Here is a 27,395-nt window from a genome sequence, read left to right as displayed (position 1 = left end):
AGGATTGCTTCTTCCAGCTCTATGAAAAATATCGATGGCATTTTGATAGGGATTACATTGAATGTGTAGATTGCTCTGGGTAGCATAGACATTTTAACAGTATTTATTCTTCCAATCCAAGAGAGTGGAATGTTTTTCAATCTCTTTGTGTCTTCCTCAGTTTCTTTCATAAGTGTTCTGTAGTTTCTAGAGTACAGATCTTTTACATCTTTGGTTAGGTTTATTCCTAGCTATCTTATGTTTTTTGGTGCAATTGCAAATGGGATCAACTTCTTAATTTCTCTTTCTTCAGACACATCGTTAGTGTATAGAAGTGCAACTGATGTCTATGCATTGATTTTGTATCCTGCCAGGGTGCTGAATTGCTGTATGAGTTCTAGCAATTTTAGGCTGGAGTCTTTTGGGTTTTCCATATAAAATATCACGTCATCTGTGAAGAGTGATAGTTTGACCTCTTTGCCAATTTGAATGCCTTTTATTTTTTGTTGTTGTCTCACTGCTGTGGCTAAGACTTCTAATATTTTGTTGAACAACAGTGGTGAAAGTCGGCATCGTGTCGTGTTCCTGACCTTAGGGGAAAAAAAAATCTCAGTTTTACCCCATTGAGAATAATATTCGCTATGGGGTTTTATGGATGGGTTTTATGATGTTGAGGTATTTCCTCCATCCCTATATTTTGAAGAGTTTTAATCAAGAAAGGATGCTTTTTTTTTTTTTTTTCCCCTAATGCTTTCTCTGCATCCATTGAGAGGATCATATGGTTCTTTTCTTTTATTAATGTGATGTATCACCTTGTTTGGTTTGCAAATGTTGAAACAAACTTGCATCACAGTAATTAATACCACTTGGTCGTGGTTAATAAACCTTTGAATGTACTGCTGGATCCTATTGGCTAGGGTCTTGTGAGTATTTTGGCATCCATGTTCATCAGGGATATTGATCTGTAATTCTCCTTTTTAACCGGGTCTTTGTCTGGCTTTGGGATCAGGTCAATGCTGGCCTCATAGAAAGAGTTTGGAAGTATTCTTTCCATTTCTATTTTTTGAAACCGCTTGAGTAAAATACATATGATTTCTTCTTTAAATGTTGGTAGAATTCCCATGGGAATACATCTGGCCCTATACACTTGTTTTTTGGGAAGTTTTTTTATTTTATTTTATTTTGTTATGATAGTCACCATACAATACATTATTTGTTTTTGATGTAGTGATCCATGATTCACTGTTTTCGTATACCACCCAGTACTCCATGCAATATGTGCTCTCGTTAATACCCATCACTGGGCTAACCCATCCCCCCACCCCGTCCCCTCTACAACCCTCAGTTTGTTTCTCAGAGTCCATAGTCTCTCATGGCTCTCATGGTTAGTCTCCCCCTCCTATTCCCCCCCTTCATTTTTCCCTTTCTTCTCATAATGTCCTCCGTTCTATTCCTTATGTTCCACAAAAAAGTGAAAACATATAATAATTGATGTTCTCTGCTTGACTTACTTCACTTAGCATAATCTTCTCTAGCCCCATCCATGTTGATGTAAAAGTTGGGTATTCATCCTTTCTGATGGCTGAGTAATATTCCATTGTGTATATGGACCACATCTTCTTTATCCATTCACTGTTGAAAGCCATCTCAGCTCTTTCCACAGTTTGGTTATTGCGAACACTGCTGCTATGAACATTGTGGTGCATACGGCCCTTCTTTTCACTACATCTGTGTCCTTAGGGAAAATACCCAGTAGTGCAATTGCTGGGTCATAGGGTAGCTATATTTTTAATTTTTTGAGACACCTCCACACTGTTTTCCAAAGTGGCTGTACCAACTTGCATTCCCACCAACAGTGTAAGAGGGTTACCCTTTCTCCACAACCTCTCCAACATTTGCTGTTTCTTTCCCTGTCCATTTTTGCCATTCTAACTGGTGTAAGGTGGTATCTCAATGTGGTTTTGATTTGAATTTCCCTGATGGCTAATGATGATGAACATTTTTTATGTGTCTATTAACCATTTGTATGTCTTCTTTTGAGAAGTGTCTGTTTATGACTTCTGCCCATGTTTTGACTTGATTATTTGTTTTTTGGGTGTTGAGTTTGAGAAGTTCTTTATAGATCCTGGAAATCAGTGTTTTCTCTGTAGTGTCATTTGCAAATATCTTCTCCCCTTCTGTGGGTTGCCTCTTTGTTTTCTTGACTGTTTCCTTCGCTGTGCAGAAGCTCTTTATCTTGATGAAGTCCCAAAAATTCATTTTTGCTTTTGTTTCACTAGCTTTGGAGATGTATCTTGAAAGAAGTTGCTGTGGGCGATGTCAAAGAGGTTACTGCCTATGTTCTTCTCTAGGATTTTGATGGATTCCTGTCTCACATTGAAGTCTTTCATCCATTTAGAATTTATCTTTATGTATGGTGTTAGAGAATGGTCGAATTTCATTCTTCTGCATGTGGCTGTCCAATTTTCCCAGCACCATTTATTGAAGAGACTGTCTTTTTTCCATTGCATATTTTCCCCTGCTTTGTCAAAGATTATTTGACCATAGAGTTGAGGGCCCATATCTGGGCTCTCCATTCTGTTCTATTGGTCTGTATGTCTGTTGTTGTGCCAGTACCATGCTGTTTTGGTGATCACTGCTTTGTAATATAACTTGAAATCAGGCAACGTGATGCCCTCAGCTTTGTTTTTCTTTTTCAACATTTCCTTGGCAATTTGGGGTCTTTTCTGATTCCATACAAATTTTAGGATTGTTTATTCCATCACTTTGAAAAATCCATTGGAATTTTGACCAGGATGACGTTGAAGATATAGATTACTCTGGGCAGCATAGACATTTTAACAATGTTTATTCTTCCGATCCATGAGCATGGAATGTTTTTCCATCTTTTTGTGTCTTCTTCAATTTCTTTCATGAGTGTTTTGTAGATCCTAGAGTATAGATCCTTTACCTCTTTGGTTAGGTTTATTTCGAGGTATCTTATGGTTTTTGGTGCTATTGTAAATAGAAACGTTCCCCTAATTTCTCTTTCTACAGTTGCATTGTCAGTTTATAAGAAAGCAACTGATTTCTGTGCATAGATTTTGCATCTTGCCACATTACTGAATTGCTGTATGAGTTCTAGTAATTTGGGGGTGGAGTCTTTTGGATTTTCCACGTAAAGTATCATTTTGTCTGTGAAGAGAGAATTTGACTTCTTCTTTGCCAATTTGAATACATTTTATTTCTTTTTGTTGCCTGATTGCTGTTGCCAGGACTTCTAGTACTCTATTGAACAATAGTGGCGAGAGTGGGCATCATTGATATGTTCCTGGTCTTAAGGGAAAATCTCTCATCTTTTCCCCATTGAGGATGATATTTGTTGTGGGTTTTTCATAGATGGATTTTATGAAATTGAGGAATGTTCCCTCTATCCCTATACTCTGAAGAGTTTTAGTCAGGAAAGGATGCTGGAATTTGTCAAATGCTTTTTCTGCATCAATTGAGAGGACCATATGGTTCTTCTCTCTCATTAATGTGTTCTATCACATTGATTGATTTGTGAATATTGAACCACCCTTGAATCCCAGGGATAAATCCCACTTGGTCATGGTGGATGATCCTTTTAGTGTATTATTGGATCCTATTAACTAGGATTTTATTGGGAATTTTGGAATCCATATTCATCAAGGTCTGAAATTCTCCTTTTTGATGGAGTCTGCCTGGTTTGGGGATTAAGGTAATGCTGGCCTCATAGAATAAGTCTGGAAGCTTTCCTTCTGTTTCTACTTTTGGAAACAGCTTCAGGAGAATAAGTATTATTTCTTCTTTTAATGGTTGGTAGAATTCCCCAGAGAATCCATCAGGCCCTGGACACTTGTTTTTCGGGAGGTTTTCGATCACTGCTTCTATCAAGTTATTGGTCTATTCAGATTGCCAATTTCTTCCTGTTTCAGTCTTGGGATTTTATAGGTTTCCAGGAAGGCATCCATTTCTTCCAGGTTGCTTAATTTATTGGCATATAGTTGTTGATAATAATATCTATCTAATAGTTGTTTCAATTTCCTTGGTGTTAGTTGTGATATCACTCCTTTCATTCATAATTTTATTAATTTGGGTCCTTTCTCTTTTCTTTTGGATAAGTCTGGCCAGTGGTTTATCGATCTTATTAATTCTTTTTTTTAATGATTTTATTTATTTGACAGAGAGAGACACAGCGAGAGAGGGAACACAAGCAGGGGGAGTGGGAGAGAGAGAGGCAGGCTTCCCGTGGAGCAGGGAGCCCGATGCAGGGCTCTACCCCAGGACCCTGGGATCATGACCTGAGCTGAAGGCAGACGCTTAATGACTGAGCCACCCAGGTGCCCCAATCTTATTAATTCTTTTAGAGAACCAGCTTCTAGTTTCGTTGATCTGATCTGCTGTGTTTCTGGATTCTAATTCATTGATCTCTGCTCTAGTCTTAATTATTTCTCTTCTAATGCATGGCTTAGGTATTGTTTGTTGCTTTTTCTCTAGTTCTTTAAGGTGTAGAGTTAGTTGGTGAATTCGGGATTTTTCTATTTTTTTGAGTGAGGCGTGAATGGCTATGTATTTCCCCCTTAGGACCACCTTTGCAGTATCCCATAGGTTTTGGATGGACGTGTTTTCGTTCTCATTGACTTCCATGATTTTTTTAAGTTCTTCTTTGATTTCCTGGTTGACCCAAACATTCTTGAGCAGAGTGGTCTTTAGCTTCCAAGTGTTTGAATTTCTGCCAAAGTTTTTCTTGTGATTAAGTTTCTGTTTTAAAGCATTATGGTCTGAGAATATGCAGGGAATAATCTCAATCTTTTGGTATCGGTTGAGATCTGATTTGTGACCCAGTATGTGGTCTCTTCTGGAGAAAGTTCCATGTGCACTCCAGAGGAATGAGTACTCTGTTGTTTTAGTGTGGAATGTTCTGTATATATCTACGAGGTCCATCTGCTCCAGTGTGTCATACAAAGCTCTTGTTTCTTTGTTGATTTTCTCCTTAGATGATCTGTTTATTGCTGAGAGTGGAGTATTGAGGTCTCCTACAATTAACATATTATTATCAGTATGAGTCTTTGTTTTGTTAACAGCTGGCTTATGTAGATGGCTGCTCCCATGTTGAGGGCATAGATATTTACATTTCTTAGATCTTCTTGTTGGATAGCCCCTTTAATAATGATATAGTGTCCTTCTGTGTCTCTAACTACAGACTTTAGCTTAAAATCTAATTTGTCTGATATAAGAATTGTTACCCCAGCTTTCTTTTGAGGTCTGTTGGCATGGAAGATGGATCTCCATCCCTTCACTTTCAGTCTAGCTGTATCTTTAGGTTCAAAATGAGTCTCTTGTAGACAGCATATGGATGTGTCCTGTTTTTTATCCAATCTGGAACCCTGTGCTGTTTTATGGGAGCGTTTAGGCCATTCACATTGAGAGTGATTATTGAAAGATATCAATTAATTGTCATCATGTTGCCTGTGAATTCATTCTTTCTATAGATTGTCTCTGCAAATTTCTGTTGTATATCACTCTTGGGGTGTTTTTCCTTTTATAGAACCTCCTTTAATATTTCTTGCAGGGCCAGCTTAGTGGTCACATATTCTTTCAGTTTCTGCCAGCCTTGGAAGATCTGCATCTCTCCATCCATTCTAAATGACAGCCTTGCTGGATAAAGTATTCTTGGCTTCATGTTCTTCTCATTTAGTACCCTGAATATGTCTTGCCAGGCCTTTCTTGCTTGACAGGTCTCTGGGTAAGTCTGACGTTATTCTGATGTTCCTCCCTCTGTATGTAAGGAATCTCTTCCCCCCAACAGCCCTTAAAATGGTTTCCTTGGTTCTAAGATTGGCGAGTTTTACTATTACATGGCGGGGTGTTGGCCTTTTTTCCTTGATCTTAGGAGGGGTCCTCTCTGCCTCTAAGACACAAATGTTTTTTTCATTCCCCAGATTAGGGATTTTTCAGCTACGTTTTCCTCAAATATATCTTCTAGTCCTCTCTCTTTCTCCACCACCTTAGGGATCCCAATAATTTTGACATTTAAATGTTTCATGGTGTCACTTATTTCTCTTATTCTGTTTTCATGGATTTGAGTTGTTTCTCCCTGACCTCCTCTATATCCTTCTTTTCTATCAATTTGTTTTCTTTGTCACTAATTTCTTCTTCTACCTCATTTACTCTAGCTGTTAGAATATCTAGATTAGATTGGATCTCATTGATAGCAGTTTTAGTTCTGCCACTTCAGCTTTCATTTCTGCCCTTAGAGAGTCTATGTTGCCATTAATTGATTTCTCCATTCTAGCTATTGTCTTCACAACTGCTACCCTGAATTCCATTTCTGATATCTTGGTTATATCTGTATCTATTTGTAAATCTGTGGCAGAAATCACAGTCTCTGAGTCTTTCTTATTTTGGGGGTTCATCCTCTTAGACATTCTGGTGAGGGGTGGTTGAGGGAATGTACAGAGTTCAAATTATTGACCACAACCCAAGCAAGATGCACCTGTTTTATAGGGACCTTAGGGTTTTGACCTCTTGTTCTCCCAGCCTGTCTTCTTGGGGAGGGGCCTGCCATACTGTTACTTAGGCAACCCTATTTGGGCAGAGTTGCCCTACCCCCCCCACCCCGTGAAGGGGTGGATGGGCTCAGTGAAAACCGGTTTTAGGGGGCTTTTGTTCTCTGGCAGCTTTCCCTGGCAGCTTTCCACACCTCTTCCAAGAGTCAGAGCAGAAAAGATCCTTTTCAACTCTCTGCCTCAGAACAGATAGATCACAGTCTGTTCTTCAGTGAGTTCTCCAGGCCACACTCTCTCCATTTCTGTCTGTGCTGCTATAAACTGCAGCATCCTGGGTTGTGCGCCCCTCAGCAGGGCTCCCAGTCCTTGCCTCCAGGTCGGGGCTCAGGGGCATGTCTCTGCCCTTTGTGCTTCTAAAACCGCCACCTGCCCCAGGTCACCTGCGTGGCCCTGCTGCTCCTGGTTTCAGTCAGGGGGGCTGCCCTAAAGTACTTTACCGTCTGCTACCAGTCTGCGAGTCTGTGCCCTGTCCCCAGCACGGGAGGCTATCATTCACCCGCGGTGTAGGATCACCACCCCTCCCTCCCCCTTCAATTTATCTTCACATATGTGCCCGCCGAATCATCGCTCCCTGCTTCATACCTCGAAACCAACCACCTGCAATATTCTGTTTGTAGAGATCCGGATGTATCTTCTTACATCTCAGGCTGATTTCATGGGTGTTCAGGGTGGTCTGGTAGATAACCAGCTCAATTCCTGGGACCGGTTGGGATAGGGTCCCCTACTCCTTCACCATCTTTTTCAGGAGGTTTTTGATTACTGCTTCAATTTCCTTGCTGGTTTGTTCAGATTTTCTATTTCTTCCTCTTTCAGTCTTGGTAGTCTACAAGTTTCCAGGAATGCATCCATTTCTTCCAGATTGCCTTATTTGTTGGCATATACTTGCTGGAAATAATTTCTAACCATTTTTTCTATTTCTCTGGTATCAATTGTGATCTCTTCCCTTTCTTTCATGATTTTATTAATTTTGGTCTTTTATTTTTTCTGTTGGATAAGTCTGGCCAGAGGTATATTGATCTTATTAATTCTTTCAAAGAACCAGCTTCTAGTTTCATTGATCTGTTCCATTGTTTTTCTGGCTTCTATTTCATTAATTTCTGCTCTGATCTTTATTTTTTCTATTCTCCTCCTTGGTTTAGGCTTTATTTGCTGTTCTTTCTCCAAGTTCTTTAGATGTAAGGTTAGCTTGTGCATTTGGGATTTTTCTAATTTTTTGAGAGAGGCTCGGACTGCTATATACTTCCCTCCTAGGACCAACTTTGCACTGTCGCATATGTTTTGAACTGATTTGTTTTCATTCTCATTAGTTTCAATGAGTTATTTAAGTTCTTCTTTAATTTCTTGGTTGACCCATTCATTCTTTAGTAGGATGGTTTTTAACCTCCAGGTATTTGAGTTCCTTCTAAAGATCTTCTTGTGATTGAGTTCCAGTTTCAAAGTATTGTTGTCTGAAAATATTCAAGGAGTAATCTCAATCTTTTGGTATCATAAGTCCTGATTTGTGACCCAGTATGGTATCCATTTTGGAGAAAGTTCCATGTGCACTTGAGAAGAATGTGTATTCTGTTGTTTTTGGATGGAATGTTCTGTATGTCTCTGAAGTCCATCTGGTCCAATATGTCATTCAAAACTCTTGTTTCTTTGTTGATCTTTTACTTAGATGATCTGTCCATTGCTTTGAGTGGTGTGTTGAAGTTTCCTACTATTAATGTATTATTATCAAGATGTTTCTTTACTTTGGTTATTAATTGGTTTATATAATTGGCTGCTCTCTCTTTGGGAGTATTGATATTTACAATTGTTAGATTTCCTTGTTGGATAGACCCTTTAAGTATGATATAGTGTCCCTCTACATCTCTTTTTACAGTCTATGGATTAAAATTTAATTTGGTTGATATGAGGATTGCTACTCCAGATTTTTTAAAAGTCCATTAGCATGGTAAATGGTTCTGCATCCCTTCACTTTCAATATGGAGGTGTCTTCAGGTTCAAAATGAGTCTCTTGTAGACAGCATATGGATGGGTCCTGCTTTTTTATCCAATCTGATACCCTGTGTCATTTTATTGGAGCATTCAGCCTATTTACATTTAGAATAACTACTGAAAGATATGAATTTAGTGCCATTGTATTACCTGTAAAATCTCTATTTCTGTAGATTGTCTCTGTTACTTTCTGGTCTATTTTAATCGTGGGCTCTCTTTGCTTACAGGATCCCCTTTATTATTTCTTGCAGGACTAGTTTAGTGATCACAAATTCTTTTAATTTCTGTTTGTCCTGGAAGCTCTTTATCTCTCCTTCCATTCTGAATAGAGTTTTGCTGGATAAAGTATTCTTGCTTGCATGTTCTTCTCATTTAATATCCTGAATATATCTTTCCAGCCCTTTCTGACCTGCCAGGTTTCTGTGGATAGGTCTGATGTTATTTTCATGTTCCTCCCTCCGTAAGTAAGAAATCTCTTCCCCCAGCTTCTCTCAATAGCTCCCCAGTAGCTTCCTTGGCTCTAAGAATTGCAAGCTTCACTATTATATGTCGGGGTGTTTGTCTATTTTTATTGATTTGGGGGGGGTCCTCTCTGCTTTTTGGATATGAATGCTTGTTTCTTTCCCCAGATTAGGGAAGTTCTCAACTAATATTTGCTCAAATATACCTTCTAGCCTTCTCTCTCTCTCTACCCCATCTTGGATCCTGATGATCCTGATATTGGTTCTTTTTAACATATCATTAAATCCTCTAAGTCTCTCCTGATGTGCTATGAGTTATTTTTCTCTCTTTTCTTCAATTTCCTTCCTTTCCGTCAGCCTGTATTCTAGATCACTTATTCTCTCTTCTGCTTCATTGAACTTAGATATTAGATCATCCAATTTAGACTGCATCTCATTCATAACATTTTTAAGTTTAACCTGATTTATTTTTTATTTTTCATTTTTTAAAAACTGAATTTACAAACCCTTGTGTTGAGGGCTGACTTTCAATAGATCACAGGGAGCAGCTGCTCTGCTACATATGAAACCCTGACCCAGAAGCAGGTCATCTATGAATGGTTTAGCACCAGGTTCCCCATGAACTTGCACTGTGTGATGGGCGAGGGGGTGACCTCCTTTCCAGCTGCACCCTGTTTCCCGGGAGGAGGGGCTCTCCACACCGGACCCTGGGCCTGATGCAAGGTGGGGCATGCCACACCATGGAGGGGGCGTGTGTGCAGTGGCCTGACAGCAGGGGTGGTGGAGGACCAGCTATCTGAGGCCAACCGAAGCTCCACAGCACTGCCTATCATTCCACCTGGGTGGGATTCTGACTTAGAGACATTCAGTCATAATCCCACAGATGGTAGCTTCACCCCATTGGCTCCTCGACCAAGCACATACACCAATTGGCCTGATTAGATCTCATTTCTGCCCTTAGAGATTGTGTATTGTCATGTATGATTTTTTCAAGCCTAGCTATTAGCTTTGTAATTGCTGTCTTGAATTCTATCTTTGACATTTTGCTTATATCCATATCCATATTTCTGTGGCAGAGGACATTGCCTCTGGTTCTTTTCTTTGCTGTGAATTCCTCCTCCTAGTCATTCTGCTGAAGGACTGTTGAGCAAATGTGCAGTGTCCACAATATCAACCATGACCCAAGCAAAATGTACCCTCGGAAAAATCCGAAGTGTCAGAAGCTACCACAGATATGTAAACAAAGCCAAGATGATCCAAACCAATAACAAAAGGCTGGAGGGAGAAAGACTATAATCTCTCAAGGTGGACAAAGCAGGGTGACCTGCCTGTTCCTGATTGATTTTCTGCCTGTGTGTTAGAAGACACTGTATCACAAAATTGCATAGAAATCAGAACTTACATATATATCAACATAAAATTGAACAGAGTGAAAAATGGACATAAATGGACATAAATCTATAAAATATGGATGTGAAAAAATAAAAGTTAAAAAGTGACTTAAAAACATAAGTCGGGAAATAAGAATCTATTTGAAATGGGAACTGGGTAAAAAAAAAAAAGAAAGAAACAAAGAAGAAATGTAAAATTTTATCCTGAAGTATAAACGAGTCAGGAGGGAATACCTGGAGCTCAATATATTGTTTTCCCCTGGTGCTTGAGTTTTACAGTCTTGTGGGAATTAAGCTTGTCATTCACTTGTTCTTCCAGTCTGTCTTTTGGGGGAGGGGCCAGATGCTCAGCTTCTCAGGGGTCTTTGCCTAGGCGGAGTTGCCCCATCCCTTGTCAGGGGGATGGACTTAAAGTGAGCTGTTTGTTTGTGTGGTTTTTGTTCCCTGGCAGGGTTCCATTCCTCTTTAGAGTGTCAGAGCAAATATGGCCATTCCGGGATCTCTGGCCCAGAGCAACAAGGTCGTGATCCCTTTTCTTCAATAAACCCTCTTGGTCAAACCACCTCCACTTCTGTGTGTACCAAACTCCACAGACTCGTGCTATTCAGGCCCAGTGCAACTCTCCCACCAGGACCTGTGGGCGTCTCTGTATTTTGTGCCTTTGCAATCGTGAGCAGCCCTGGGCTGCACCCTCTTCCACCGCTCCCAGGTTATGGCTGGGTGCCACCCATGTGTCCTTTCAGGGGCCACACCGCCCTGAAAGCTGTGGCCTAGTCGTGGGCACAGCCTTTGTGTGCACGCCAAACTACCAAATCCCACAGTTTGTGCCCACTTGCACTCTCCCAAGAGGAGTTCCAGTGGCCCAGGAACGTTTTTGCACTTTACGTCTTTGCGACCATGAGTGGTTGTGGGCTCACATGCAAGCCGGGTTCCACTGTTCCTAGGTCACAGGTGGGTGCTGCCCTAGTGTCCTTCTCAGGGTCGCTGCCACCCTGAGAGCTGTTGCCCAATTATCGTTTCTCCCCTGAGATCTTAAACAGCCTGCACCTTCTAGTCCTTTTCTGGGTGCTCAGGCAAAGAGTGGTCTCCCAGCCAGTCTGACTCATGGTTTATGGTGACCAGAGCTGGGAGTCCCCTCTGGGCTCGCTGACCATAACCAGTCTCCCCGCTCCACTGCTTGGGCATTCTATCAGTTCTGGCTCTCCCATTCTTTCCGAGTCTCCTGGGATCCTGAGACCACAATGATCCACCTAGAATTTTGCCTTATCCATCCCCTGTTCCCTTTTCAGAAAGGGATGTCTCTCACTGGAGCAGATTTCTAAGGGTCCCAATTTTGTACTCTGGTGTTATATCACTTTCTGGTGGCCGGTTTTTGGAGGCTCCCTCCCCCCTCCATTTACCTTCTGATATTTTCCCCAAAGATTCAAGATTCCACACCTCCTAGCTTGCAAAAAGTAGTTATTTTTCTGCTTGTAGAGTTCCAGATATATTTTTTTACATCTCAGGTTGAATTCCTGTGTATTCAGAATGGTTTGATAGATATCCAGCTAAATTCCGAGGACCAGATGAAACGAGGTCCCCTACTCAGCTGCCATCTTGCCCCCCCCCCAGAATGGGTTTTAAATCAAAGACTGTAACAAGAGACAAAGAAAGACAGTGTATAATAACAAAGGGGACAATCCAACAAGAATATATAACAATTGTAATTATTTATGTACCCGATATGGGAACACCATAATACATAAAACTGTTTTTTGTTTTTTGTTTTTTTTATTTTTTTTTATTTTTTATTTTAAAGATTTTATTTATTTATTTGAGAGAGAGAATGAGATACAGAGAGCATGAGAGGGGGGGAGGGTCAGAGGGAGAAGCAGACTCCCTGCTGAGCAGGGAGCCCGATGTGGGACTCGATCCCGGGACTCCAGGATCATGACCTGAGCCGAAGGCAGTCGCTTAACCAACTGAGCCACCCAGGCGCCCCAATACATAAAACTGTTAATAAAAAACATAAAGGAACTAATCGATAATAATATAATAGTAGGGGACTTTAACACCCCACTTACCTCAATGGACAGAACAACCAATGAAAAAATCAAGGAAACAATGCCTTGATGACATTATGGATCAGGTAGATTTAACAGATATATTCAGAACATTCCATCCTAACACAGCAGAATATACATTCTTTTCAGATGCAGATGGTTCATTCTCCAGAATAGATTGAACATGGGGCCACAGTATAAGTCTCAACAAATTTTAAAAAAAAGTACAACAACAAAAACAACAAAAACCAAAGTCATAATAAGCTTCTTTTCAAACCTCAATACTATGAAACCAGAAGCCAACCAAAGAAAACCTCTGGAAAGACAAAAAATACATTCAGGTTAAATAATATTGTATTAAACAATTCATTAGTCAATCTTGAAATCAAAGAAATAAAAAAATTACTGGAAATAAATCAAAATGAAAACTCAATTGTTCAATACCTTTAGGATGCAGCAAAAGCACTTGTAATTGAGAAGTATATAGCAATACAGGCTTAACTCAATGAGCAAGAAATATCTAAAAAAAACAAAACAAAACAAAACAAAAAAACCCCTAACTTTATACCTAAAAGAACTAGAAAAGGGGACATAAAACAAAACCTCAAACCAAAAGAAGTAAGGAAATAATAAAGATCAGAGCAGAAATAAATGATATATAAACTTAAAAAAAAAATCAACAAAACCATGGAATGGTTGATTGAAAAGATAAACAAAATTCATAACCCTTTAGTCACACTCATCCAAAACAAAGAGAAAGGATACATATAAAACTACACATGAAGGAGCAGAGATAACCAACACCACTGAAATACAAACAATTGTAAGAGAATATTATGAAAATCTATATGTCAAGAAATTGGACAACCTAGAAGAAATTGATAAATTCTGGGGGCACCTGGGTGACTCAGTTGGTTAAACGCCTGCCTTCAGCTCAGCTCATGATCCCAGAGTCCTGGGATAGAGCCCTGCATCAGGCTCCCTGCTCAGCAGGGAGTCTGCTTCTCCTTCTGCCCCTCACCCCACTCATGCTTGCTCTCTCAAATAAGTAAATAAATAAAATCTTTTTTAAAAAAGAAATTGATACAGTTCTATAATCATATATTCTACCAAAACTGAAGCAGGAAGAAGAGAGTATTTAAATAGATTATTAGCAAAGGGATTGTGTCAGTAATTACAAAACTCCCAATGAACAAAGGTCCAGGACTAGAGGACTCCTCAGGTGAATTCTACCAAACATTTTAAGAAGAGTTAATAACTATTCTTCTCAAACTGTTCCAAAAAATATATAAGGAAGGAAAACTGCCAAGGTTTTGCTATGAGGCCAAGGTGATGCTTTGAGGCCAGCATCACCTTGATATTAAAACCAGATAAAGATACCAGAAACAAAAGACAACTACAGGCCAATATCTCTGATGAATATAGATGCAAAAAACCCTCAACAAATTACTAACAAATTGAATTCATTAAATAAAATGTACAAGTACAAACTCAGTGCATTAAAAAAAATCACCACAATCATGTTGGATTTATTCCCTAGATGCAAGGGTGATACAATTGATTACACAAATGAATCAACGTGATACATCACATTAGTAAGAGAAAAGATAAGAGCCAAATGATCATTTCAATAGATGCAGAAAAAACATGTTCATAAAGGGCAACATCCATTCATGATAAGAGCTATCAACATTATAAGTTTAGAGGGAACATACCTCAACATAATAAAGGCCATATATGAAGAAACCACAGCAAAGATCATACTTAATGGAGAAAAACTGAGAGCATTCCCCCTAAGGTCAGGAACAGGTCAAGGATGTCCACCCTCACCACTTTTATTTAACACAGTAGTGGAAGTATTAGCCACAGCAGTCAGACAACAAAAAGAAATAAGAAGCATCCAAATTGTAAGAAAGAAGTAAAACTTTCAGTGTTTGCTGATGACAAGATATTCTATATAGAAAAACTTTAATACTCCACCAACAAAATACTAGAACTGTTAAATGAATTCAGTAATTTTGCAGTATACAAAATGACCATATAGAAATCTGTTGCATTTCCATACACCTATAATGAAGCAGCAGAAAGAGAAATTAAAGCATTTCCATTTAGAGTTGCACTAAAAACTAACCAGGACTAAGCCTAACCAAATAGGTATAGGACATGTACTCTGAAAACTATAAAACAATGACGAAAGAAATTGGAGATTGCACAAAGAAACAGAAAGATATTCCATGCTCATGGGTAAGAACAAATATTGTCAAAATGTGTTCACTACCCGAAGCAATTTATAGATTGAATGAAATCCCTATCAAAATACCAACAGCTTTTTTTCACAGAGCAAGAACAAACAATCCTAAAACTTGTATGGAACCACAAATACCTGAATTGCCAAAGTAACTTTGAAAAAGAAAAACAAAGTTGGAGGTATCACAATTCCAAACTTCAAGTTATATGACAAAGCCTTAGTAATCAAAACAGTATGGTACTGGCACAAAAACAGACACATGGATCAACAGAACAGAATAGAAACCAGAGAAATAAACACAATTATATGGTTAGTCTTTGGCAAAGCAGGAAATAATATCCTATGGGAAAAAGACAGTCTCTTCAACAAATGGTGTTAGGAAAACTAGTCAGCTACATGCCAAAGAATGAAACTAGACCACTTTCTTGCACCCCAAACAAAAATAAACTCATAATTGATTAAAGATCTAAATGTGAGACAGGAATACATCAAAATACTAGAGGAGAACACAGGCAGAAATATCTCTGACATTGACTCTAGCAACATTTTTATAGATATGGCTCCTGAAGCAAGGGAAATAAAAGCAAAAAGAAACTATTTGGACTCTATCAAAATAAAATGCTTCTTTACAGTAAAGGAAACAATCAACAAAAATAAAAGGCAACCTACTAAATGGGAGAAGATATTTGCAAATGACACATCTGATAAAGGGTTAGTATCCAAAATATTTAAAGAACTTATATAACTCAATATCATCCAAAAAAATACAATTAAAAATGAGTAGAAGAACAGATATTTTGTGTAAGGAGACATAGAGATGCCCAACAGACACATGAAAAGATGCTCAATATCACTCATCATCAGGGAATTGCAAATGAAAACTACAATGAGATACCACCTCACAGCTGTAAGAATGGCTAAAAACCAAAACACAAGAAACAACAAGTGTTGATATGCATGTGGAGAAAATGGAACCCTCTTGCACTATTGGTGGGAATGCAAAATGGTGCAGCCACTGTGGAAACCAGCGTGTAGGTTCCTCAAGAAGTTAAGAACTACCCTATAATACAGTAATCATACTAATGGTTATTTACCCTAGAAATACAAAGCACTAATTCAGAGGGATACATCCACACCTATATGTATAGTAAAACATTATTTAAAATAGCCAAATTATGGAAGCAGCCTGTGTGTCCATCAATAGATAAATGGAGAAAGAAGTGATCTATCATCTACCTATCTATCATCTATCTATCTATCATCTATCATCTATCTATCCATTCAAAATGAATCAAATCTTGCCATTTACAATGACATGGATCAAGCTAGAGAGTATAATCCTATTTGAAATCAGTCAGTTAGAGTCAGACAAATACCATATGATTTCACTCATATATGGAATGTAAGAAATAAAAGGAATGAGGAAATGCAAAAAAGACAGAGAGAAGCCAAGAAACATACCCTTAACTATTTAGAACAAACTGATGGTTACCTGAGAGGGGTGGGTGAGGGAATGGGTGAAATATTTGATGGAAATTAAGGAAGGCATTTTTTGTGACGAGTACTGGGTGATGTATGGAATTATTGAATCCTTATGTTGTATACCTGAAAAGAATATAGCACTGTATGTTAATTATGCTGGAAATAAAATAAAATAAAATAAAATAAAATAAAATAAAATAAAATGCATGATAATGTGAATATATGCAGAAGTATTATTTGACAAAATTTAACATTCTTTTATGATAAAAATACTCAACAATTGGGGCACCTGAGTGGCTCAGTTGCATAAGCATCCAACTCTTGGTTTGTGCTCAGGTCATGATCTCAGGGTTGTGCAATCAAGCTCTGCATTGGGCTCCATGCTCAGCAGGGCGTTTGCTTGAGATTCTCTCTCTCCCCCCCGCCCCGCCCCACCTCCCTAAAATAAATAAATAAATCTTAAAAAAAACACTTAAAAAATCTAGGAATAGAAGAAACTATTTCAAAATTATAAATGCCATAGATGAAAAGCCCATGGCCAACATCATACTCAATAGTGAAGACTAAAAAATTTTCTCTATGATCAGGAAGACTTTCATTCAACATGATATTCAATCTTTTAGCAAGAGCAAGCAGGCAAAAAAATCAAAGAAACAAAAACAAACAAGAAATGTTTACAATAGAAAAAAAGTAAAATGATCTCTGTTCTCAGATGATCTGGTCTTACATATAGAAAACCCTGAAGATTTTACACACACACACACAGAGAGAGAGAGAGAGAGAGTTAGAACTAATAAACAAAGTAACATTGCAGGATAAAAAATCAACATACAAATACTGGTTGCATTTATATACAATAACAACAAAGAATCCAAAAACAAATTTAAGAAGTAATCTAATTTACAATAGCATCAAAAATAATAAAAGACTACCAAACATTTAAGGAAAAAATTATACCAATTCTCTGCAGTCTGTCTTTCAGAGGATAGAAACAGAAAGAATACTTCCTAACTCATTTTGAGGCCAGTATTACCCTAATAACGAAATAAGACAAAGAAGTTACCAGAACAGAAAATTACAGACCAGTATCTCATAAATATAGATGCAAAAATCGTCAACAATATATTAGCAAATTGAATGTTGGATTGTACATTAAAACAATTTTTCACTATAAGTAAATGGAATTTATCTCTGTAATGCAAGGATGGTTCAACATTTAAAACTCAAGATATTTGCAAATTACATTACAGATAAAGGGTTGGTATCCAAGATCTATTAAGAACTTACCAAACTCAACATCCAAAAAACAAATAATCAAGTCAAAAAATGGGCAGAAGACATGAACAGACATTTCTCCAAAGAAGACATACAAATGGCTGACAGACACATGAAAAAATGTTCAACATCACTAGCCATCAGGGAAATACTAATCAAAACCACAATGAGATACCACCTTACACCAAGTGTTGGCGAGGATGTGGAGAAAGGGGAACCCTATTACACTGTTGATGGGAATGCAAGCTGGTATACCCACTCTGGAAAACAGTATGGAGTTTCCTCAAGACGTTAAAAATAGAGCTACCCTACAACCCAGCAATTGCACTACTGGGCATTTACCCCAAAGATACAGATGTAGTGAAAAGAAGAGGCACCTACACTCTGATGTTCATAGCAGCAATGTCCAGAATAGCCAAATTATGGAAAGAACCAAGATGTCCTTCAACGGATGAATGGATAAAGAAGATGTGGTTCATATATACAATGGAATATTATCCAGTCATCAGAGAGGATGAATATCTACCATCTGCATCGATATGGATGGAACTAGAGAGTATTATGTTAAGTGAAATAAGTCAAGCAGAGAAAGACAATTATCATATGGTCTCAGTCATATGTGGAATATAAGGAATAGTGCAGAGGTCCATGGGGAAGGGAGGGAAAACTGAATGGGAAGAAATCAGAGAGGGAGACAAACTATGAGAGACTCTGGACTCCAGGAACCAAACTGAGGGTTACAGAAGGGAAGTGGGTGGGGGGATGGGGTAACCAGGTGATGGCTATTAAGGAGGGCACATGTGGTGTTGAGCACTGGGTGTTATATGCTATTAATGAATCGTTGAACACTACATCAAAAACTAAAGATGTATTATATGTTGGCTAATTGAACATAATAAAAAAATAATAAAAACAAAAATCAAGTAGTGTAAACTATCACCTCAACAAACTGAAAAAGAAAATCACATGAAAATCCAACACCCATTCATAATAAAAACCTTCCATAAGCTAGAATTAGAGGGAAACATTCTCAACTTGATAAGACTATCTACAAAAAACCTACCACTTGCATCATATGTAATGGTGAGAAACTTGAAGCTTTCTCACTAAGATCATGTTCAAGGTAAGGATATCCCCTCTCACCACTCCCTTTCAACATCACATAGGAAGTTACTGTTAATGTAATAAGGCAACAACCAAAAAATAAATGGGATGCTGATTGGGAAGAAAAATTGTTTTTGTTCACAGATGTAATGAACATCTCTATAGAAAAACCAAAAGAATGAACAAAAAAAGCTCTAGGAACTAATAAGCAATTACAAAAGGTTGCAAGATATAAAGTTAATATACATAAGTGAATTGCTTTTTTATATACCAATGATGAACAATTGGGATTTGAAATAAAGATACAATACCATTTACATTAGCACTCCCCAAAAGAAAATACTTCGGTATAAATGTAACAAAATAGGTGCAAGATCTGTGTGAGGAAAACTACAAAACTCTGATTAATGAAATCAAAGAATTAAGTAAAGGGAGAGATATTCCTTGTTCATGGATAGGAAGAATGACTGTGTTCAAGATGTTAGTTCATCCCAAATTGATGTATAGATATAATGGAATCTCAAATAAAATCCTGGCAAGTTATTTTTAAAATAACAACAAACTGATTCTAAAGTTTATACAGAGAGGCAAAAGACCCAGAAGAACCACACAATACTGAATAAAGAACAAAGTTGGAGGACGGATGGTGTGTGACTTCAAGACATACTATAAAGTTACAGTAATCAAAATGGTGTATTGTGAAAGAATAGACAAAGATCAATGAAACAGAATAGAGAACCCAGAAATAGACAACTATAGATATGGTCAATTGGTCTTGACAAACAAGTGAAGTCAATACAATTGAGCAAAGATAGGATCTTCAACAAATGGTTCTGGAACAACTGGGCACCCAAATGCCAAACAGAAAAAAAAAGAAAGAAAATGAACCTAGAAACAGACCTTACACCCTTCACAAAAAGTTAACTTCAAATGTATTATCAACCTAAATGTAAGACACAAAGCCATAGAAATTCTGGAAGACAATACAGGATAAAACCTAATTACCTTGCACATGGTGATGACTTTTTAGATGCAACACCAAAGACATGATTCACATGCACACACACACACACACACACACACACACACACACACACACAATGGATATGCTTGAATTCATTAAAACTAAAACTTTCTACTTTGCAAAATACAGTTTCAAGAGAATTAGAAGCCAAGCCATAGGGAGGGGGAACAAATGGTGGTACTGTAGGAAGATCCTAAACTCACCTCTTCCAACAAATACATCAAATCTGCAGTTACATGTGGATCATTTCCCTCTGAAAAAGATCTGGAAAGTACAAGAACTGTTCACAACAAAGGATAAAAGGACAATATTGAGATGGGTGGGAAAAGCATAGACACAGTCTCGCAAAAAAAGAAAAAAAAATCCTTGGTGTGATGACAAATAGAAACTCACCAAACAGGTGCTTTTCCCATAAGAGTGAGCAGTTGGTGCCCATCTTAGACACCGTGGCCCCTAGGATCTACTCCAAAGAGTGAGCCCCCAGAACACCTAACTTAGAGAACCAATGAGGCTGACATTCAAGGGTCCCAAAGTGCTACAGGAAACTTAATCTCCCCCTTGTAGGGCTTTCATGTTATCTTGCTCATGCTGAGACCCAGTGGAAAAAAAAACAGCAGTTTGAAACATGTCTATGCTCTGTGTGTAAGAGATTCATTTGCTGATCTTGGGGCATCAGCTGGAGGTTTGGAGAACAGTTGTGATGCTCCCCAGAGATGGAGGAACTGTTGGATGCCATTGTTGCACTCCCCACACAACCTGCAAGCATAGGGAAATGAGCTTGGACACAGCACCCTCCTACTGCATTGCTGCGACAGTGGGGGAGAGTGGTTGAGCCTTTGCTGAGGCCAGAGAGCATGGCCAGTTTGTGTTCTCTCACTCCCTGGCTGAAGCAGGTGAACATGTATGGTCATGGAGTTCTCCCACACTCTAATTAAAGTCTGTGAGTGTGGGAGGTTACAACTCTCCTCTGCCCCTGCTGGGGCTATCAAGCATGAGTGCATACAGCATTCTCTTCTTCTCAGTCTAAAGCCAGTGTATACACATAGACAAGGCACTTTTCTGCATTGCTGAAGCCCACAGGCATATTCCGTCAAGACATTTTCACATTGCCATTTTAAAGCCAGTGAACCTGCCCCACACCCCAACAATTTCTAGCTGCCTTGTTAAAGACAAAAGACATGCACAATTCACACAGAGGACACCTCTCATTCATTCATCAGACCCTGGTGGTCAAGAGTCCTGCAATTTCAGAGCACCACAGACTTGTAACAATCAGAAAAATAATTTTTGGCAGGCCACCCCCACAAGGGTACTGCACAGACAGCAGACTAATACAGAACCCCAGTCTTCCTTTGAAAAATGCCTGCATACTTAGCCTGACACTTCAGCCTGAGGGGCAGGCTTTTGATTTCTCTCACATCTAGGCATTACATAGGCAATCCCAGTGAACATAATCAAGGATACACTATCCTTGTGTAACCCCTTGACCTCACTACAGCTCAACAAGACTTCTCAGAAAGAAAACTATACATTTAACTGGAGTCCCAATTTTTGTAAGTGTCACTTAGAGATACCTTCAGATCTGGTTAGGAGGCCAGGAAGTGGTGGTTCCACAGGACTGCATATGTTTGTATTCTTTAGAAGTTGTAGCATTAGGATCCGGCTTCCAAACAGCCTGAAATTAGGTGGTAAACAATATCTCTTTCCTTAGATCACTGACAGGTCTTGACACACTCTCAACAACAGGGGCATATCAACAATGAATTAGGCAGTTTGGACAATCAAAAAGGTCCAAGAGATAACCAAGAGCTAGGGGGAGGTTAAATGATGAGGTTCATCACTTAAACAAGGACATTCTTTTAAGGTAAGAGAAGTAACTATTTCATGTGATACATAGAAAGAAACACAGAGAGTCAAACAAAATGAGGAAATGGAGAGATAAGTTCCAAATGAAAGAACAAGATAAAACCTCAGAAAATATCTTAATGATATGAAGATTAAAATCTACCTGATAAAGAACTCAAAGTAATGGTCATAAAGATTCTCACCAAACTCAGAATGGATAAACACAATGAGCACTTCAACAAAGAGAAAGAAAACTTAAGGAAGTGTCAAAAGTAAGTCACAGAGCTAAAGAATACAATAACTAAATTGAAAAATACATCAGAAGGGTTCAACATCAGACTGGATAAAGCAGAATGGATCAGTGAACTGGAAGGTATGCACTGGAACCCAGCCAGGCTGGGAACCAAAAAGAAAAAACAAATTTAAAAAGTGAAGATAGCTTAAGGGGCTTATGGGACAACACCAAGTAGGATAACATTCACATTGTAAGGTTCCCCAAAGAAGAGAGAGACAAAGGGGCAGACAATCTAGTTGAAGAAATAATTGCAAAAACAAATTGTTACACACAAGAGAAACCTCATAAGGCTATCAGATTCATCAATAGAAACTTTGCAAGCCAGAAGAAAGTGGCATGACATATTCAAAGTGCTAAAAGGAAAAAACTTACAACCAAGAATACTGTGCTTGGCAAGGTTATTATTCAGACTCGAAGGAGAGGTAAAGAGTTTTCCACACAAACAAAAGCTAAAGGAGTTCATTACTACTAAATCAGACCTTATAAGAAATATTAAAAGAACTTGGGGTGCCTGGGTGGCTCAATTGGTTACTCATCTGACTCTTGATTTCAGCTCAGGTCATGATTTCAGGGTCATGGTATTAAGCCCCACGTCGGGCCCACATTGGGCTATGCACTGAATGTGGAGCCTAAGATTCTCTGTCTCCTACCCCTCTGCACCCTCCCCCTCTTGCACACACGCTCTCTCTCTCTAAAAATAAAGAATAATAATAATAAATAATAAATAATAAAGGAACTTTTTAAAGTGAAAAAGAAATAAGAAACCATAGAAAAGTAAAAATCTCCTGGAAAAGGTAAATATACACTAAATGTACTGGATTCATCAATTTTTAAGCTAGTAAAAAGGTTAAAAGACAAAAGTAGTAAAATTAACTAAAAATACAATAATTAGTTCAGGGACATATGAAATAAAAAGATGTAGAAAGTGATATCAAAAACACAAAATGTGGGGAGGGGGTAATAAGAGTTTTTGAATGTGTTCAAATTTAAGTTATCAACTTGATAGACTGTTATATACATAGGATATATATGTGAACTTCATGGCAACCATAGAGCAAAAATGTATAGTAAATACACAAAACAAAATGTGAACAGAATCTAAACATAACACTAAATAGAAAGTCATCAAACCACAAAGCAAGGGAGAAAAAGAAGAAAGGAAGAGAGAGGAACTATAAAACCAGCTGGAAAACCATTAACAAAGTGGCAATTAGTACATACTTAGCAATAATTACTTTAAATGTAGTGGACTAAATTCTCAAATTAGAAGATATTGTGGCTGAATGGATTTTTTAAAAGATGCATTTATATATTGCCTACAAGAGAATCACTTTGGAAGTAAGGACACACACAGACTGAAAATGAAGAGATGGAAAAAGATATTACATGCAAATGGAAATGAAAAGAAAGCTGGTGTAGATATATTCATATTAGGCAAAATAGAATTTAAAACATTGTAATAAAAGACAAAGCCACAATATATAACAATAAAGTGGTCAATCAAAAATACATAACATTTTATAGATATGTATGCACCCAACATCAGAGCGTCAAGACTTACAAAACAATTATTAACAGACCTAAGGGAAGAAATTGAAAGTAATACAATAATTGAAGGCAATTTTAATACCCCACACACATTAATGGATAGATCACCCAGACTGAAAATTAATAAGGAAACAGTGGCCCTAAATGACACATTACAGCATATGGATGTAATAGATATATACAGAAAATTCCAAGTGCACATAGAACATTATCCAGGACAGATTACATGTTAGGCAAGTCTCAAAATTTTAAGAACATTGAAATCATATCAAGCATGTTTTCCAAACAAAATGGTATGTAACTAGAAATCAAAGATAATTCTTGAAAATTTATAAACATATGGAGATTAAACAACATGCTACTGAATAATTTTGGGTCATAGAGGAAATCAAAGGAGAAATTAAAAAATACAGAAAAATTAAAACAGAAATGTGACATACCAAAATTTATGGAATACAGCAAAAGCTGTTCTAAGAAAGAAGTTCATAGCAACATAGGGCTTTCTCAAAAAACAAGAGATATCTCAATAGACAATTTAAATACACCTAAAGGAAGTAGAAAAAGAACAACAAAGACCAAAAAAACAAACCAAAGTTAGTAGAATGAAGAAAATAATAAAGATCAAAACATGTGGAAATAAATGAAATAGAGACTAAAAAGATAATAGAAAAGATAAACGAAAATAAGAGCTGATTTTTTTAAAAGATAAAGCTGAAAAACTGTAACTGTATTCAACAAAAAAAGAGAGAAAAGACTCAAATAAAATTACAAGTGGCAATGTCACCAAATCTGCCAGAAAGGTCAGAAGGCTAAATGAATATTATCCCCAATACCTGCCACCCCAATGTTAATCAGTGGTGGAAGAATGGTCTCAGAACTGTTTGTGTCAATTGGCCATTTAAGTTTAATAGTAAAAGACTGGTTAATGATAACAGTGCATCGTAAAACCTTCAGAAGGAAAGGAGAATGTTTTGTGGACCATTTGTTTTTTGTGTCTGTGTGACAGTTTTAAGTTATTAGTTTTTAAAATCAGTACTTTTTAATGGAAACAACTTGACCAAAAATCTGTCACAGAATTTTTTTTTTTAAAGATTTTATTTATTTATTTGAGAGAGAGAGAATGAGAGAGAGAGAGCACATGAGAGGGGGGAGTGTCAGAGGGAGAAGCAGACTCCCTGCCGAGCAGGGAGCCTGATGTGGGACTCGATCCAGGGACTCCAGGATCATGACCTGAGCCGAAGGCAGTCGCTTAACCAACTGAGCCACCCAGGCGCCCCTGTCACAGAATTTTGAGACTAATTAAAACAAAAGTTTAATGAGAAATAAAAATTACAAGTGAAAGAGAAGTTACAACTGATGCAAGGAAAATACAAAGGACCAGATGAGATGAAAGCAAGCAAATGAGACCACATCAAATTAAAAATCTTCTGCATAGTGAAGGAAACCATCAACAAAATGAGAGGCAGCCCACTGAGATGGAGAAAATAGTTGCAAATTATTTATCCAATAAGTTTTTGATATACAAAATATATAAAGAACTCCTACAACTCAATAACAAAAATTTAATTTAAAAATGGTCAGGGATCTGAATAGACATTTTTTCCAAAGAAGACATACAGATGGCTAACAGGCTAAGGAGAAAATAAAAAGATCATTGGTTGCTGGTGAGGGGAAAGAGATGAATGGGAAAAGCACAGAGAATATTTAGGTCAGTGAAAATACTCTGTATATTATAATGATGGATAATGCCATTATACATTTGTCCAAACCCATAAAATGTATCACACCAAGAGTGAACTGTAATGAAAACTAAGTGATTGTATTGTGTCACAAGTATACTATGTCATAATTATGATGTTTTAATGTATGTTCATTCTTGGTAAAACATGTAGCTTTCTGTTGAGTGATGTTGATAATGGGGGAGACTGCATGATTGGGGGCAAGGGCTATATGGGAAATTTCTGTACCTTCCCTTCAATTTTTCTCTGAACTGAAAACTGCTCTACAAAAATTAGTCCTTAAGAAGAAGAATAAGGATTTAGGGAAAAGAAAAACTTAACCAAGGAGGTGAAAGACTTGTATTAAAAACTACAAAACATTGCCATTCCTTGCTGCTGTGGACTCTGGGCCGCTGGGGTTGGTGAAGGATCTCAAGATGGCTGGGCAAAAACTTGCTCTAAAATCCATTGACTGGGTAGCTTTTGGGGAGATCATACCCCGAAACCAGAAAGCCATTGCTAACTCCCTGAAATCCTGGAATGAGATACTTACCTCCAGGTTGGCTACTCTCCCTGAGAAACTACCTGCTATCGACTGGGCTTACTACAAGGTCAATGTGGCGAAGGCTGGTTTGGTAGATTACTTTGAGAAGTTTAATGCCCTGAAGGTTCCGGTGCCAGAGGATAAATATACTGTTCAGGTGGATGCTGAAGAAAAAGATGTGAAAAATTGTGCTGAGTTTTTGTCTCTCTCAAAGGCCAGGATTGAGGAATATGAAAAAGAGCTGGAGAAAATGAGGAACAGAATTCCATTTGATCAGATGACCATTGAGGACCTGAATGAAGTCTTCCCAGAAACCAAATTAGACAAGAAGAAGTATCCCTATTGGCCTCACAAGCCAATCGGGAATTTATAAACTTGAGTTAGGGAGAAAGCTCTGACCCTCGTATTATAAATGCTGGACATTAAAAATAATGATATGGTTAAAAAAAACTACAAAACATTGATGAAAGAATGAAGACATAAATAAATGGAAATATACCTTATGTTTATAGATTGGAAGACTTAATATTCTTAATATGTCCATACTAAAAGTGGTATAGAGATTCAGTTCAATCTGTGTCAAAATTTCAATGGCATTTTTTTTACAGAAATAGAAAAAAAAATCCTAAAATGTGTATGAAATCATAAAGGACAACAATGTTAAGAAACAGCGAACCTCAAGGCCTCATACACCTGTTTTCAGATACTGGGTTAAAGATAGATATGCAGACCTATGGAACATAATGGAGAGCCCAGAAATACACTCATACATAAAGATTCAACTGATATTCTACAAGGGTGTCAGAATATACAATAGAGAAAGGACTTTGTCTTCAACAACTTATGTTAGAAAAACTGGATAGCTACATGCAAAACAATGAAATTGGACCCTTATCTTACACTATACACAAAGTCAAGTCAAAACAGATTAAAGACTTAAACATAAAACTTGAAACTGTATAACTCTTAGAAGAAAACAGGGAAATGTTTTATGATATTAACCTTAGCTCATGCTACTCTAACCAAATACCATAAAGTGGGTTGCTTAAACAGTGTATATTTATTTTTTAATAGTTCCAGAGGCTGGGAAGTTTAAGATCAAGGGATGAACAGATTTAGTATCTGGCAAAGTCTTGCTTCCTGATTTGTAGACAGCTGCCTTCTAGCTGTATGATCATTTGGCCTTTCCTCCATGCATGTATGTGGAGAAAGAAAGAGCTCTTTCTCTGTGTTCTGTGTGTAGGGATACTAATCCCATCATGAGATTTTCCAATCTTATGACCTAATTGAAAACTAATTACCTCCCAAAGGTCCCATCTCTATGTAACTACCATCACGTTGGGGTTAGGGCTTCCACATATGAATTTGGGGGCCACAATATTCAACCCATAACATTCTGCTCCTGGCCACCTAAAATTCAAAATTCATGTTCTTCTTATATGCAGAGTATAGTCATTTCATCCCAACAACTCCCAAAGTCTTAATTTGTTCTAGTACCAAATCTAAATTATTTTTTACTTAAATTTTATTAGTTAACATACATTGCGGTATTGGTTTTTGGAGTAGAATTCAGTGATTCATCACTTACATACAATACCCAGTGCTCATCACAAGTGCCCTCTTTAATACCAATCACCCATCTAGCCCATCCCCTACCCATCTCCCTCCATCAACCCTCAGTTTGTTCTCTATTGTTAAGAGTCACTTATGGCTTGTTTCCCTCACTCCTTTTTTCCTTGTCATTGAAATATCATCTAAATCAGGTATTGGTGAGATTGGAGATAACATTCATCCTGAGGAAAAAATTCCCCTCAATCTGTGTACCTGTGAAACCACATAAGTAATGTGCTTCCAAAATACAATGGTGGGAGAGGCATAAGATAGACA

The 27,395-nt window shown here is 37.8% G+C and overlaps 1 protein-coding gene and 1 long non-coding RNA gene across 3 annotated transcripts in view; both read left to right on the top strand.

Moving 5' to 3' along the window:
* Nucleotides 1-27,395, top strand: part of LOC144380575 (uncharacterized) — a 416,331-nt gene that overhangs the window by 167,136 nt on the left and 221,800 nt on the right. The window lies entirely within an intron of this gene.
* LOC118535523 (ATP synthase peripheral stalk subunit d, mitochondrial-like) lies at nt 25,363-25,881 on the top strand. Of its 2 annotated transcripts, XM_078064705.1 has the most exons (2): nt 25,363-25,599; nt 25,666-25,881. In XM_078064705.1, the coding sequence occupies exons 1-2, from the start codon at nt 25,402-25,404 to the stop codon at nt 25,879-25,881; spliced, it is 414 nt and encodes a 137-aa protein (XP_077920831.1). In that variant the 5' UTR covers nt 25,363-25,401. The 2 variants fall into 2 exon arrangements, with proteins under 2 accessions (XP_077920831.1, XP_035947732.1); XM_036091839.2 differs by having other exon boundaries at nt 25,363-25,881.

This window comes from Halichoerus grypus, chromosome X (assembly GCF_964656455.1).
Source record: "Halichoerus grypus chromosome X, mHalGry1.hap1.1, whole genome shotgun sequence".
NCBI classification, from domain to species: Eukaryota; Metazoa; Chordata; class Mammalia; order Carnivora; family Phocidae; genus Halichoerus; species Halichoerus grypus.
Note: the sequence above shows the minus strand (reverse complement) of the source record. Positions and strands in the feature narration are given on the sequence as shown.